Raw genomic sequence first — 15,774 nt, 5'->3', positions numbered from 1 at the left:
GAGCTTTAGATCCAGTTGCAAAAGCCACAGGCATTTGCTGTTCATAATTTATTTCAGTTTGGGGAGGAGGTGGGGAGGTAGCAGTGGATTCACTTACAATGTAAATATTTACTTTAAACACGCATAGCTTCTCCATCCCCGCCCACCCTTACAACCAGCCACCACACCCATCAGCAAGCTTTCAAGTCATTCTAGTGCTTGTAATCTAAACCGCCGCAAGGATCACCACATAACTTGCCAAAACATTGGGAACAAGAAACCACATTGCTTCTGTTTCTTAATATTTCATTCCTTTAAAGCAAAGTATGAAATATGTATGATTGCAGAGGAACAAAGGTCATATGCAAGTCAGAATAAAAAGCTATTAAGAGGCAAAGTAAGACAAGTCCCTGCTTTTTATATTATTTTTATTTTTAAAAAATCTTGATGAGTTTGGGCAGAGGGCGGTATATTTCCTTTAAAGTGTCACATGAAATCATTTTGACTTTTAGTTACAAAATTCTGTGACACTTTATATGCATACAGTTCCAACTATGGAGTGCAATTTCTTTGTTTAATGAGACAGGCACATCATCATCAATAAAGAGCAGCCATCCAAACAGCTGAATGTGTAAGTTGTGGTGCATCTAAGCAGAGAAGCTGGACTCTTAATTTGGCCACTTCCACCACCACCCATCCCCTACACAGAGTGAGTGTCTAGGTACACAAGAAGCTGCCTTATACCGGGTCAAACGACATAGCATTGCCTACCTACACACTACACTGCCGGCAGCTGCTCTCCACCCATCCGTACCTGAAGATTCAAGGGGCTGAAGCTATCTAGGGCCTTTAACATGCACAGAATGTGCTCTACCACTTAGTTATGCCCTGAAATCTAGAACGTGTTCCTGGGCGGTATCTATTCCCCTGCCCTTCATCATGAACTGCCAACATGATTGTCAAGTAGGATTAGGTCACTAGTCTCTTTTCCCCATGTAAATGGTTCTGCTAAGTATCTTCCATCTTTAGCCACTTACACAATGGTGGCTATTCTGTCAGGGTGTTTCGCCTATCTCTCTCTCTCTATATATATATATATATGAATGAAATGGTTGCTGCTTAAATGCTTTTCAAGAGCAGGCTTTGGGGCACCACCCATAGCCTCCACAAGGGCTAGCGTGGCTTCTTGCCAAGACAATCCTCCCCAGATCAACAGTGAATGTCTCTTTCTTCTGGATTCCTTCACTAGATACTGATTTATCAATATCTCCCTTCTGTCAAAACTTTGATCCTCTCTACTTAACAATAAGTCCCAGATATTTCTCTCCCCCCTCTCTTTCTCTCTCTGTGTCTGTCTGCCTATCCATCTTGACCATGGTGAGTCTGAGTCTTTTCCTTCGTGTCAGGGTGGTTGTTTCTTTGCTAGTCATGGTTGTTGTTGGTTTTATCACTAAGGTTACAGCAAAAACACTCTTGCGCTCTGCCTCATTTTCAGCTATTTCCAAAAACAGCATAGAGATTTCTCCAGTGCCAAGAACCAGGCCAGACTCCTATCAGAGCTCAACAAAGCCTCAGAAGGGGTGACTTGAAGGCCTCACCACCAGACCATGCCAGCAAATAGGAGGGAACTGGAGATTCCACCTTGCCCTCATGGGCCAGTTAGGAATTGGAATATGAGATGCCTCTGCTGCGTTGAACGAGGGAACTCTTAAAAATAAAATTAGCAAAAGTCACCAGTTCACACAAAACAATGTTGCTAACCCACCTGCCTGCATGTACTAATGTTAAGTCACTAGTTGGACATTGATAGCCTGAAAAGTGGGGGAGAGAGGAGAGCAAATTCTTTGCATATCTTCTGATTATCTGGAAGCAATTTTAAGGCAAGAGTTCACTGGGTATTTACAAGCATGCACTAGCGGATCTCTCCAAATCAGCTTTTTCTGCATTAGGATCCTGTACTCCCGGGAGGAAAACAAAGACCACCACAGCTTCTGTTCTGAACCTCTCAAATTCAAACCCATATCCAAGGGAACAGTATTACCATATAGCCTACGCAGATTCAGCTTGGCGACATAGAAGCACTTGCCTGTAGCATAGAGCAGCCTTGGCCAACCTAGTACCTTTCCAGATGTTCTGGACTGAAGCTCCCATCAGCTCCCGTGTGCACAATGTTTGGGAGTTGTAGTCCAAACCATCTGAGAAGACACCAGCTTGGCAACAGCTGGTCTAGAAACAACCTCTGAAAGAGTCTCAAACTGATTGCAGTGACTGTTAGTAAAATATTGTTATGGGCAAGATCAGCAGATCCTCCACCATAGCAACATTTGAAGAAGTCTGTTCCAAGGCAGAAGTTGCTAGTGCAAGGATATACACAGATCTGACTACCCAGAATTCTTGTGCTTTTGTTAAAATGTGTGGAACGAAAAATCAGCAGTACACCATAGGCCTTAATCCTCGAGCAGGGGTTACTGAAGAGTGGTCCACAAACTTCCTTCAGGTGGGGTATGGCGGTGAGTCTGTGGAGCAGTGTAGCTATGTGCCTGTGAAGAAGTAAGAGAGTTTGAGTGTGTGTGTGTGTGTGTGTGTGTGTAGAACAGCAGTCCTCCCAGAACGAGAACAAGATGGACTGGAAGTGACAGGGGGAAGAGGCTCTGCCTCCCTCAAGGGAACAAAGCCACAACTGGTAACAAGACAGGGGAAAGGCTCAAACAGTGAAAAGAGGCTGACAAAGCACTCATAAGGAGTGGAAAGTCAATGCATGAGAGCGAACGAAACAGGAAGAAATAGGAGGGGGAAGCTAAGAAAACACACACACAAGAGAAAGTGGGTAACTCAGAGTGGGAGTTATCCATTTATCCATTTATAAAGGAGGATAGTAGCCACTTAATGATTCTTCTGCCTGTTGTTTAGTAATTGCAATCATGCTGTGCTAGATGCTAAAATGTTTTTTTAAAAATATATGGAATTCAAATTTTAATGCACTAAAATATAATAAGACTTTAGCATCTATTTGCAATTGCTAAACAGACAGAAAAATCATTAAGTGTACTGCCAATACCCTCCAGAATTTTCAGGTGGTTGGTGGGGGGGATTAGGAACCACTACCATAGAAAATGGAAGGTAGACCGACTCAGATTATGCACTGCCAGGCACTAGTGGCAGTGATACAATGGTGTCAGCAAGTTCATCCCCTGTTAAGTGCTGGTAATATCTTCTGCTTACAGAAAAGCCAAGAAGACATGGAGATTGCAGAAGCAGCAGAGGCTGAACCTGAATTCTGAATTTTCACGCTGAACATCAGAATTTCTCTGATGCATCCCTATTAATTAGTCTTCGTACTAGCTCCAGACTGTATTTCATGAGATAAATAGAAATGCTTTTATCCAACAAGTAAAAGAGTACAGACTACAGTGGTGCATGCTCTGGTTATCTCCCGCTTGGACTACTGCAATGCGCTCTATGTGGGGCTACCTTTGAAGGTGCCCCGGAAACTACAACTGATCCAGAATGCAGCAGCCAGACTGGTGACTGGGAACGGCCGCCGAGACCATATAACACCGGTCTTGAAAGACCTACATTGGCTCCCAGTACGTTTCCGAGCACAATTCAAAGTGTTGGTGCTGACCTTTAAAGCCCTAAACGGCCTCGGTCCAGTATACCTGAAGGAGCGTCTCCACCCCCATCGTTCTGCCCGGACACTGAGGTCCAGCACCGAGGGCCTTCTGGCGGTTCCCTCACTGCGAGAAGCCAAGTTACAGGGAACCAGGCAGAGGGCCTTCTCGGTAGTGGCGCCCTCCCTGTGGAACGCCCTCCCACCAGATGTCAAAGAGAAAAACAACTACCAGACTTTTAGAAGACATCTGAAGGCAGCCCTGTTTAGGGAAGCTTTTAATGTTTGATGTATCATAGTATTTTAATATTCTTTTGGAAGCCGCCCAGAGTGGCTGGGGAAACCCAGCCAGATGGGCGGGGTATAAATAATAAATTATTATTATTATTATTATTATTATTATTATTATTATTATTATTATTACATAGAGAAGCAAATCCCTTACTTTCTCCCACAAGGAGACTGGGCTGAACGGATTCATGCGGGAACACTCCAATTATATCCTCTGCTGAGATCTCCTATATACCTTTGCAAAATCTCACTGCATTTTACAGACACAATTCCTGCTCTGTGGCTGCTGCCATAAGGACTGCTCCTTATGGTGGAAGCATTCACCTGCTTTCTAGTGGTACTCTGGGAGGGAGAATGAAGGCAGTCCCACTTTGCTAGTTCTGAAGAGTTTCTAAGAGCACTAGCAGTCAGCTCTTCATTTTGATAGTACCAGAAACAACAAGTCTTATTTTGGGAGGTATGCGTATGTGCATATATACACACAGTTAGGGATTTCAAATTCAAAAAGGTTATTTAATTTGTAGAAGATCTCCACCCTCTTTTCCCATATGTGTGATTAATTGAAAAAATGCAATAAATTATGTTTAAAACTCACTTTAAACACTAAAAGGGAGGAAGTTAACATCTAGCATAATTCACACCACAGAGCGCATCCTGGGGCAATGCTCAAGGTTCACTTTGAGTGCATTTGATCATGTAGTATCCACGTCCTGCCCATGCTGATCTCCCTTCTGCCCATTTGAACTGGTTCTTTGTTCCTTCTTTTCGTGGAGAGTCTTCTTGAACTTCCATTTTTATAAAGTGCAAAAACATGAAAATGCTTAAAGCCACATCCTGAAAGATTGGGTAACCAAAGCCCCTGTTTTGCAAACAAGGCAAAATCCTTCCTCAAAACTGCTGGTCAATCAGAGGCAAGCACAGAAATGGAAGTTACAGAAACAGTTCCCCCAAGCCCTTCCTTCTCTTTACTCCTTTCCCTTGAAATATGAGAATAGCATTCAAATGACTATTCCCCAGATCCTGCTAACCTTCTTAAAGTGTGGATATGGGCGTTGCATAGGGAGATCATAGAATCGTAGAGTTGGAAGGGCCCCAGGGGTCATCTAGTCCAACCCCCTTCAATGAAGGGATCTCAGCTAAAGCATCCATGATAGATGGCCATCCAGGCTCTGCTTAAAAATCTCCAAGGGAGGGAATCCATTCCAGTGTTGAACAGCTCTTACTGTCAGAAAGCTTTTTCTGATGTTTACTCGAATCCCCTTTCTTGTAACTTGAAGCCATTGATTCGAGTCCTACTCTCCAGAACAGGAGAAAACAATCTTGTTCCCTCTTCCATGCAACAGCCCTTGAGATATTTGAAGATGGCTCTCATATCTCCTCAGTCTCCTCTTTTCCAGGCTAAACATACCCAGCTCCATCAACAGTTCCTCATAAGGCTTGGTTTCCAGATATTTGATCATCTTGATTGACCTCCTCTGCACATGTTCCAGCTTGCCAACATTCTTCTTAAATTGTGGTGCCCAGAACTGGACACAAAATAAACCTAGTATTCTGCACCAACCAGCATTTAAACTGACTTTGGCTTTGCTTTTTTCCTAACAGGGCTAGGCCCCAGAATCTGTAAAGTCAACCTAAGAACATGTTTTCAGTGGCAGGACTCCCCTCCTCAAAAATGTGAATAATAAACGAGGAGAAGGCCTCTGTGACTGCAAAGAGTGAATCTTCCTCACTATTAAGTAACAACAGCCTGCTACTTATGAAATTGGATTACAGATCAGGGACTAAGAAGCAAGCCTAAGGACCACTTCATCGAGCTGTTTCTTGATAACCATCATCTTACAGCTCTCCCAAGCTGACAACCTGTATCAAATATGCAAACTAGGATGGCCAGTGGCTAATACTCAAGATCCAAAAGCCAATCAGAAAAGAGGGCACCACATCAACCCAGGATAACCCAACTTGAAACATCAAACAACTCAACTCTCCAGGCTTTTAAAACAAATTTGTAATGGTGCAAGCTGGGAGGCGAGGATATTTCATTATTCTTAATTAAAACAAATTTAAAATCATTTTGATAAAAGACAAAGACATACAACAAAAAGAAAAAAAGATCAGTCCATCAAAACACTCAAGTGACTGGCTGTTTTAACAATCAGATCCAACTCACCATCAAGGCACATCTCAACAAGATATAATAATGGCCAAAGGCACTGTTGCCTGGACTGCTCCAACACGACTTTGTAGACCCAACATTGCACCTGTGCAAGGAACCTAGGGTGCTCCCACATCAGCAGAAAGGCAAATGTCAATGTGGAATCACAGGCAAAGGGCACAGAACATTGAAGGGCACCAAAAACAGAAGCCCAAGGTAAACAAGAGTCCTGCAAAAGAAGAGCACCCACGCAACACATGTTCTCAGATTTCCAGGAACCCTATGTCTGGAAACAAACGAATGACAAACACCCCGCCAAGTGATATCTTAGAGGAGACAGAGAATTACAAGCCAAACATTCACCCCAGAATCACCGTTTCTTATGGAAACCCCATCGCCTTTGAAATGCCTCTGATACAAGCAGCTTGCTGTAAGCCAGGAATAAGACTAGAAAGGTTTCAAACAATATACCAATGAATTGTTACTGTTGTTGTTGTTATTATTATTATTATTATTATTATTCAGAATTGAATAATATCCTGCTCTGAAGAAGCAGTCATCAATTTTCTATAAATAAACAAATTGTCTCTTAAAACCACTCACAGATCAATAATGCATTAAGGGTATTTTAAGGTAAGTGCAATAATCATACACACTGAATGAAGACTTTGAACATATTTCATTATTTTTACCACAGCTATATTAGTACTAGAGACACTGGGAAAATTCTCCCTAGCCAGGTTACAAATCACCCTTCAGGGCCTCAGAAAAGCCACCTCAAATGAGAAACAAGCTTTACAAATGGCAAAATTCTTAATGTGTGCAGATAAAAATCCAAGCCAGAGAAGAATTCCCAGCTTAGCACCCACCCAACTTTGCTGACCTCTGCAAGAGCCACCCCCCCTTTCTGTACAAGCTGTGCTTGGCACACTTTCCCTTCCCATCTCTTTACATTAAGTAAAGGACAACAGGAGGAGGAACATGGTAAGAAGAAAATGAGGTTCCCTGCTTCCATCACCCTGGCTCTGGCCCCTGAGACACCATGTAACTGCATGCCAGAGACAAGAAGGTATGCAACCCTCAGGAAAACCTTATCTCTTGTGATCTCTAGCGTTCCACAGCATTACTGCTTACTGCATCCAAGATCAGGGCAAGAAAGAGAGAAGAAGCGGGCAAGAAATATCCTTCCTTCCATTTTGCCATTTGTCTCCACTACTGCCACTTAAAAGGTTTAAAAAGAGGGGAGGGGGAGTGTGTGAGGCAGCTGGAAGATGGCAGTGGATGGCTTTTCACTACCAGTGCAGAACATGTCAGATAAACTGCAAACATCAGATGTTTTAATTTGTAGGCCTTTGGCCCATTCTAGATCAGCTACTGAACAAGTCAAACTCTGGCACAGCAAAAGAGGGGAAGCATGGGATCAGGATGGTCATCAAAAAACTTGGAACTAACAGAACCAAGCAAAGTTGTCATCAGTGAGTTAGGGGCATGAATCTCAGGGAGAGAGGGCAGTAGCAAGAATCTTACATAATATTTGTGAGGTAGAGCTCTCCAGGGCTTGTTCCCCAATCTTTGGAAGTGGTGCAACATAGACATCAACCTCCTCAGATAATGCTGCAGAAATAAAAAAAGAAGGGGAGAGAGTAAAAATTAAAACCCCAATTTAAAATATTCTGTTTATCTTTGGACAGGAAACAATGGGCAGCACTGGAGGACAGTGTAAAACTGTTTTGTAACAAGTATATCTCCAGAGAAGGATTTCACGGAATGATGTATTCAAAATGATATATTTTGAGACAATTGTTGAAAATCATCACGTTGAGATGTCAATGCCCACACTACATTTCAACAGATACAGATTGCAAGTCTCACTCACTCTCACACATATAAACAGGTCAACTTGTACAATAGTTCTTTTTCTTTAAAAATAAATAAATCACACACTAAAAGTAGCCACTTGCCAAATTAGATAAGTATGTATTTAATTGGCCTGCTGTTCTATCCAAGGCAGCTAACAAAAATAGCTTAAAATGCCTGTCATAATAATTTTAAAAAATCAGCAACATAACACTTAATACAAATTTTATACAACACCTTCAGCTTGAATGGATAATAAAACTGTTTTAGCTTGCTGCTGGGGGAAAAAGAACATCTCTAGAAATGGAATTTCATAGTCTGGGCATCACCACTGAGAAGGCCCTGTCTCATGTCACAACACATCTGACATCAACAAGTGGGCAGGTTCAAATGGGAAAGGGTCAAAACAAATGGCAAGGGCTCTGGAAACTAAGTCCAGTGAGGAACAGTTGAAAGAGATGGGTATGTTTTAAATGGAAAACAGAATATTAAGGGGAGGTATAACAGCTGCATACAAATCTCTGAAAGGTTGCCATGCAGAAGATGTTGCTGATTTCCACTCTGCTATTCCAAAGGGCAGGACTAGAACCAACTGGTGGAAATTACAGGGAAGCAAATTTCAGCTAAACACAAGGGGAACATAATGGTTAGAACTGTCTGCTAGTCAGAGGCACCAGGTAGCCCCCAAGACTGGGAGGGGCCATCGCGTGTCACGTGTGTGTGACATCATGTGAGCAGCATGCAAGCAGCATCGTGTTGTCTGGAGAAGGTTGACTGCTCTGAAGGAGTGAGCAGCTGAAGCTGCAACACGCATGACGTCGCACGCACATGACGCACCCTGGGCCACCTTAACATTGAAGGGGGCCCACCACTTTCCAACAAAGACTGATGGGGCCAGAGACATGCCAGCCCCCTAGAGCCGAAGCACCTGCTGACATAGCAGATGATGGGAAGTCCTCCAGAAGTATTAAAAAAACTCTCTGTCAGCAATGTTCTAGTTACATCCCCAGTGAGCAAGGGTTTAGACTACATGATCTCTAATATCTCTTCACATTTTATCATACTATGAAATACTTTGGTCCCAGATCAAGTCCCCACCCAACACTTGCGACATAAACAAAATTAAGGCATTAACAAGGCTGCGCTGGCATCCCTCCACTCTCCTATTCCTAAACACACAAAGTTGAACCAAAGCCACTCTGGAATTTGCTTTATGCTTGGTGGTCTTCGTTGATTAGTGTGTCTATACATAATGTGCAGCATATTGTTTTTTAGATTTACTTTCTAAAATGTCATTTTCCCCTCCCTGTAATAAAAAAATAGCTGGAACATACATATGAAAGCAGTATTATTTAAAACCATGGGAGATTTAAAAAAAACACACCTTAAAATGGCAAGGTTTCTTTAAGGGCATGGTGGCACACATTACAAGTTTTAAAAACCATTTTAAAATGGCAATTTTTATTTTAAAGGGCATGGTGGGAAAAGGTTTGTGCAATAATATGGGGGGAGAATTCCCCTACTAAGTTGTATTATTGGAAAACACTCCATTCCCAAAGATTCAGGAAAAAGTGCTCTTTAAAATGACACCCTACAAGCTACAGTCTCAACCAATATAGACCCAAATGTAGACATAAGCATTCCACCATACTGGACTAGGGAGGAAGCTAATGTGCAAGTTAAACCCAGGAGGTAGGGAAGTGGGGCTGAATGATCAGAAGGACACCACAGTGAGAACATCTCTGAGTGTAGAAGTAAAGCTATTTTATTCATTTCATAAAATTTATATATCACTTGACTGCAAAAAAAACAAAAAAACCTCAAAGCGGTACCGTTAGTGAGCCCCTCTCTAATCTTCAATTACCAGCTATGAAATGAATCACTGACGTAGTACGAATTCCTTCCTCCATTCTAAATTCACCGCACCTTTCTCAATCTCTAACAGCCTTAATGCAAGGACTTCATTTCCCTATGGCAACACAGATTTACACCACACCAACACACACCCGGCTGCACTACAGCCTTTCACATATATATGCTCATCTCCAACTTGGCTGTAAGAATTGGGGCCATGTTGCCTCTTTGAGATTTGCAATGAACTGCACTGCCGTAACTGAACAGGAACCCAAATGCAGCACAGGTCTGTATCTACAAAAGGTTGAAGAGGAGAGACCCAAAACTCTGGAAATGGTTGGGAGAGACTTGGGAAAGAGTGCTTAATGGGATGTGGGGGTGGTTCTTCATTATGCATCTTTCATTATAGATGAAGGTCTTTTTTACTGTTGTTAAAAAAGTAGTAGTGCATTTAAAAAAATCCAGTATACAAAACCTCTATTAAGATAATAAGCAAGGGAAGGACAGCAAGCCACCAGGAAGGGACCATCTCTTAAACCCCAAATCTTTTGGGTTTCAGGGAGAGGAAAATACTGGTCCTTTAGCATAATAAAGAGATTTAATGGCAGGGAGAGGAAAGGTAAGTGGACATTTACATCTTCTCCCCTACTTAACTTTTTATTTCTAAAACACAAATAAAAAGAGAACACTCACAGTAACCGTAGCTCAGACATAAACAATGGGCACACTGTGCTCACAAGAGATGCTTGCAGATTAGAACTAATCATTAGTCTCCTATACTGCAGGCCAGCTCAGTTCCAGAGTGGAGACAGAGTGGAGAAAGAAAGTTGCAGTGAAGTAATCGAGACAGTGTCTGCTGTGAATTCTGAAAAAATTAATGTATCTTTGAGGGATGCTATATCTTCTCCATGTGATTTGAAAAACAAAACAAAGCTATTCCATATTGCATGAAAATCTTCACTTGATTTTGTAACGCCAATTATCCTCAGCTGAGTGGATCAGTTTCGCAGCTATAGCCATATCCCAACGCAAATTCTAGTCTAAATCCAGTACAGCTGTCCATCAAGGTGCCACAGATAGCCTCACAACAACAACAAACAAGTGGGTCCTGAGATTTTATGTCTGAATTCAATTCCTCAGACTGGTTAACAAAAGAAGCTGTGGGACAAAATTAATAGGTTCCTTAACCATTTTTCTGATGCCATGCACAATTTCACCAGGGTCCTAAATCTCCATCACACTTGAAGAGCATTTTCTTTAACATAAAGTGAGATTGAATAGAAACAAAAAATGGGGGGGGGGGAGAGTGATTTTAATTTGTGCTGCTGAGCACCTTCAAGGTCTTGTCCAGTGTTGCCAAAGTGGGTAATACTGTCCAGGGGGGCGCTGGAACGATCCAGGGGGACACTACAGTGGTACATCGAGTTACAAACGCCTCAGGTTACAAACTCCGCTAACCTGGAAGAGTTCCCTCAAGTTGAGAACTTTGCCCCAGGATGAGAACGGAAATCGTGTGCTGGCGGTGCAACGGCAGCAAGAGGCCCCATTAGCAAAAGCACGCCTCTAGATAAGAACAGTTTCAGGTTAAGAACAGACCTCAGGAACAAATTAAGTTCGTAACTAGAGGTGCCACTGTAGTAGCCTTGGGTGCAGTTGGGGGCAATGAATAAAAATAAGGGGGCAGTGGAAGCATAAAGAAGAGAAGAGAATTAAAACAACAACAACAACAGTTCGCACATGTTTCATCTGTTGTATAATGACACTTACCACCAGGTTGGGCACCATTGCAGGACAGTGACACCACCTCCCCTGTATCCGGTGGTCGTGCTGGAGGCAAGGGGTTTTTCCGGGGTTGGGTGAACCCTTTCCAGGGGGAAGCTGAGTAATTTTTTTCCCCTGAAAAGGGGGTAGTAGGCCAAATAAGTTTGGGAACGTCTACTCTTGTCCAACACTTTTTGATCAATGATTTGTAATATAAGGTATACAATTTCTGGATATTTTTAGGGATCTGCCCCCTCTTCCACCTAACAAAAATCCTTCTTACAAATTGATATTGTAGTGGGTCTTGAAGTTTACTGCTGTTCCCACATTCTAACAACTGGCTCTTTCTGAAGCACCATCAGAAGCCTGCCTGGAGGCAACAACCTGGATTGCTGCTTCTACGGTGCAATCCTGGGGGAAGACAAGGACCAAGATAAAATGTTTAAGACCGTTTAGATTCCAGTCAGCATAATCAATTAACTTGGCAGAAATAGGCTGTGACTCTTTTTCATATGTCATCAGTCCAAACCACTCAGCTTCATATACTATAATACCCTGTGAAGTGACAGGGAACTGTGTTCTCACTGGAGCCCAGCTGTCAGTTAATGAGGAAGACCAGTTGCTGGCTAGACTGAACCATTTGACCTGAAGTTAAGACCACCAAACTGATGCTGCCCTAGTAGGCAAAGCTGTTTCAACATTTCTGAGTGTGGTATGAATTCAGGTACAAGAGAACAGAGCTAAAGTTGCAAGTGACTCTGATGAGACTTGCCCCTCCTTGTTCCTACCCATCACACAGCTACCTCATTAACCAGTGAGGAGTGGAAGCACAGGGTCCTCAGATATATTTCTGTTTCTGGGAGGAAACAGGAAATTGGTGGTTGGAGCAATACACTGAGGGTGGTGAGAAGGACACGGGGTTTAAATTGGTCTCAGGCTACGTCAATGGAACTTACTACTGGGTAAACATGCATAGGTTTACCAAGCACTGGGTCTAGATCAGTGGTGGTGAACCTGTGATCCCCCAGTAGTTGTTGATGGACTCCAACTCCCATCAACCTCAGCCAGCATGGCCAATGGTCAGGGATGATGGGAGCTAGAGTCCAACCATTTCTGGAGGGCAGTCAGTTCACCACTCCTTGTTTAGAGGGTCAATTCCTATCTGTTCCAAGCATGGAGAAGCATGGGCGTGGGTTAGAGATATGAATTATTTGGTAGAAGAGCAAATCAGACCAAGGCCAAATGGGAATAAAGACCAGAGTTTGTTTGTTTGTTTGTTTGTTTGTTTTGCTCAGCCAATCAGGTGAGCCCCTCTTACCGAGTTTCAATAGGCCCCACAATGGCAGGAGAGATCTCCTAAAATCTGTTTTTTGGCTCTGTCATTCCAGCAGATGAAACAGAGAGAAAGAGAAGCAGAGAGACCAGAGGTGTCTTTCAAAAGCAGGTCCTTAATAAGAAGATTCATTCCTAAAGAACAGAAATATTTAAAGGCCTATTGCATTTCAGCAAGCATCAACCTCAGGGTCAAGTGAAATTGGGTGTCTAACTCTTTTAATAAAAAAAATCCTTCCAGTAGCACCTTAAAGACCAACTAAGTTAGTTCTTGGTATGAGCTTTCGTGTGCATGCACACTTCTTCAGATACCAAGTGTGCATGCACACGAAAGCTCATACCAAGAACTAACTTAGTTGGTCTTTAAGGTGCTACTGGAAGGAATTTTTTTATTTTGACTATGGCAGACCAACACGGCTACCTATCTGTAACTAACTCTTTTAAGTAAATGCTGGAGGGATGCCAGTGTAGTACAATGGTTAGGTTGACAAGGCTGTGAAGCAGGAAACAAGGAAAAAACAGTAAGCTACCTTGCAGTAGATAAGATAACAAAATCTTGGGATAAGTTATCCAAAAGATTTTCAATACTCAAAAGAATGTGGGGAGCATGCAGCCCTCTGGATGATGGTAGACCAACCCCACATCAACCCAGATTACTGGCCATGCTGTCTGGGGCTGACAGGGGTTGGTAGTCCCAACAACATCTAGGGAGCCACACCTTCCCCATCCCTGCTCTAAAGCACAAAGTACAAATACAAGTTTTAGGCTCTTTCTTCAGATTCCTTTCTCTAGGTCTAGGAGGTTGTTTTTCCAAGCCCAACCTTTGAAGAATTGTGGAGAAATTCTCTCTTTGAAAGAAAAAGCACATCAGCATTTTAGTCAGCAGTTATCTCACCTTAATTTGCCGCCAATGAATAATATTATCATAACACACTGAGCTTTTAGTTGCTCGTTTTTTAATGGAATAAATACTGTTCTTTTGGTACCAGCTGGAGGTTCAGCTCCTTTACTGTGATGCCCCTAACCCCATGCTTCTGTCTTACCAGCCAATTTAGTGACACTCACAAAGAAGGTGCAACTATAGATGCAGTTATCTGTACTCCTCTGCAAAGCTGAGAAAATATTTATTTTCCACTCAAATCAAAGAGCTCAAGGCAAGTCATAATCAAGGCTTTCTTTGAGCCAAGGTTCGACTGGCGTTAACACTGGAACTGATTTTCAGTGCTGGCTCAGCTCTGGAGCAAGAGCGAAGTGATGGAGAACAGAATAGCCTCTGAGCATCTTGAAAGTTCATTGAACTTCTCCTCAGTACCAAGTAACCACTAGAGCTCATCCACCTCAACAACAGCAACTGGGGCAAAGTTTGCCCACCTTCCCATTGTATTTATTTATTACACTGGCAATTTACAAAATAAAAACATTATATATAAAAACAGCATTAAAAATAAAATTTTATTTAAAGGTGTAAAAACTGAAACTGCAACCAGTGTCAGTTAAAAGCAGAGCACCCATATTCTAAGGCCCATTTAAAAATAGACAGGGAGAGAGCCATGCAAACCATCACAAGCAAGAGATTTCTAGAAGGCTGGAGCCACCACAGAACCAACACCATTACTTGCCCAGCTCTTGTAAGATCAACTAGTAGGCCTATATAACCAAACTATGGCCAAATGCATGCAATTCATAGGGCTTTCAGCAACTCCCTTAGCTAAGAGGTAGTTGGGAAATTCAGGTATGCTGTGTGTTGGTTTTAGAATCACAAAGGAAAGTTCGGGTTTCAAATCCCTGCTGGGTCATGAAGCTCACTAGTGGCCTTGGGTAAGCCATTATCTCTCAACCTAGCCTATCTAACGAAACTGACAGCAGCATTGGATTAAAAGAGATAAGTGTGTATTGCAACCAGTGCTTTAAGTTAGTGCTCAAGTAGACAGAGACCTCTTGACATCTTTCTTGACATCTTTCTGCAGGGCCTGCAAGACAGAGCTGTTCCACCAGGCCTTTGGCCAGGGCACAGCCTGACTCCCTCCCTCGGCAATCTTCGCGGAGCTCTGGCCCAATGGTTGCCAGTGGCTTGAATTAATTAATTTTATAATGAATGATTTTAGAGTGTTGTTTGTGCTGTACTTTTGTACTGTTTTATTGTTGTTAGCTGCCCTGAGCCCGGCTTCGGCTGGGGAGGGCGGGATATAAATAAAATTTATTATTATTATTTAATGCAGGAGCCAATCAACTGATTGAAGGGGATTCGGTGGGGTTGTATTAAGTAGAAAAGGCTGGGCTACTGAACATACTCTTATAAACTAACCCACAATGAAGCTGCAATGGCATCACATTGATCTGTCCTGATCTGGCAACCCCATAATCATATAATTTTTGCTCTTTTTTTTAAGGGAGAACTATTTCTAGGTCACAACAACAACAACAACAACAGAGCTATGTTCTGACTCCTCAGACTTTTATCGGACAGGGCTGTGGGCTCTTTACAGCAGTAATAGGAAGCAGCATTTATAGTACCAGCAGTTAAAAGCAAACCCACACAACATACTTTTACTGCACCAGCCTCCCATTATTTATGGCTCACAGTCCAGACGCAGATTAAAACTTCCTCCAGGGACGTGCCTGCATCATGCAATAAAGCAATTTCAACATTGTGGATTAATAGGCAATTCATCTCTCAGCAGCTGAGTCACTGGGCAGGGCTCGAGGATGCAGTCAGAGAGCTGGTGCTGGCCCTTGGGAGCAAAGTGATTAATCAGAGGTTGGAGAGACAGAGAACCTGGATCAGCCCTACTGTGAGGGCTGATTAAAGGGCCAATGGCTAGAGACAAAGCCCATTACCAGAAGAGCCAGAGAGTCCAATCCGCTTGCTATTTGGGAAAGGGGGAGAGGGTTCAGGTGGAGTTATAAAACCCCTGGAAAGAACAGAGAACCTTTGAAG

General features: G+C 42.7%; 1 protein-coding gene across 5 annotated transcripts in view; it reads right to left on the bottom strand.

Moving 5' to 3' along the window:
* The window catches only part of LOC309523675 (low-density lipoprotein receptor-related protein 1), a 217,355-nt gene that overhangs the window by 156,468 nt on the left and 45,113 nt on the right, over positions 1 to 15,774 (bottom strand). For 3 of the 5 annotated variants that reach the window (XM_082207669.1, XM_082207670.1, XM_082207672.1), the window contains one exon: positions 7,560 to 7,646. The exons of the other annotated variants lie outside the window; for them this stretch is intronic. In XM_082207669.1, the coding sequence (XP_082063795.1) occupies positions 7,560 to 7,646 (87 nt within the window). The remainder of the gene's footprint in view (positions 1 to 7,559; positions 7,647 to 15,774) is intronic. 5 annotated transcript variants of the gene reach the window in all.

Source organism: Podarcis vaucheri (genome assembly GCF_965113315.1).
Source record: "Podarcis vaucheri genome assembly, chromosome: 2".
NCBI lineage: Eukaryota > Metazoa > Chordata > Lepidosauria > Squamata > Lacertidae > Podarcis > Podarcis vaucheri.
This window is presented reverse-complemented; position numbering and strand designations above follow the sequence as displayed.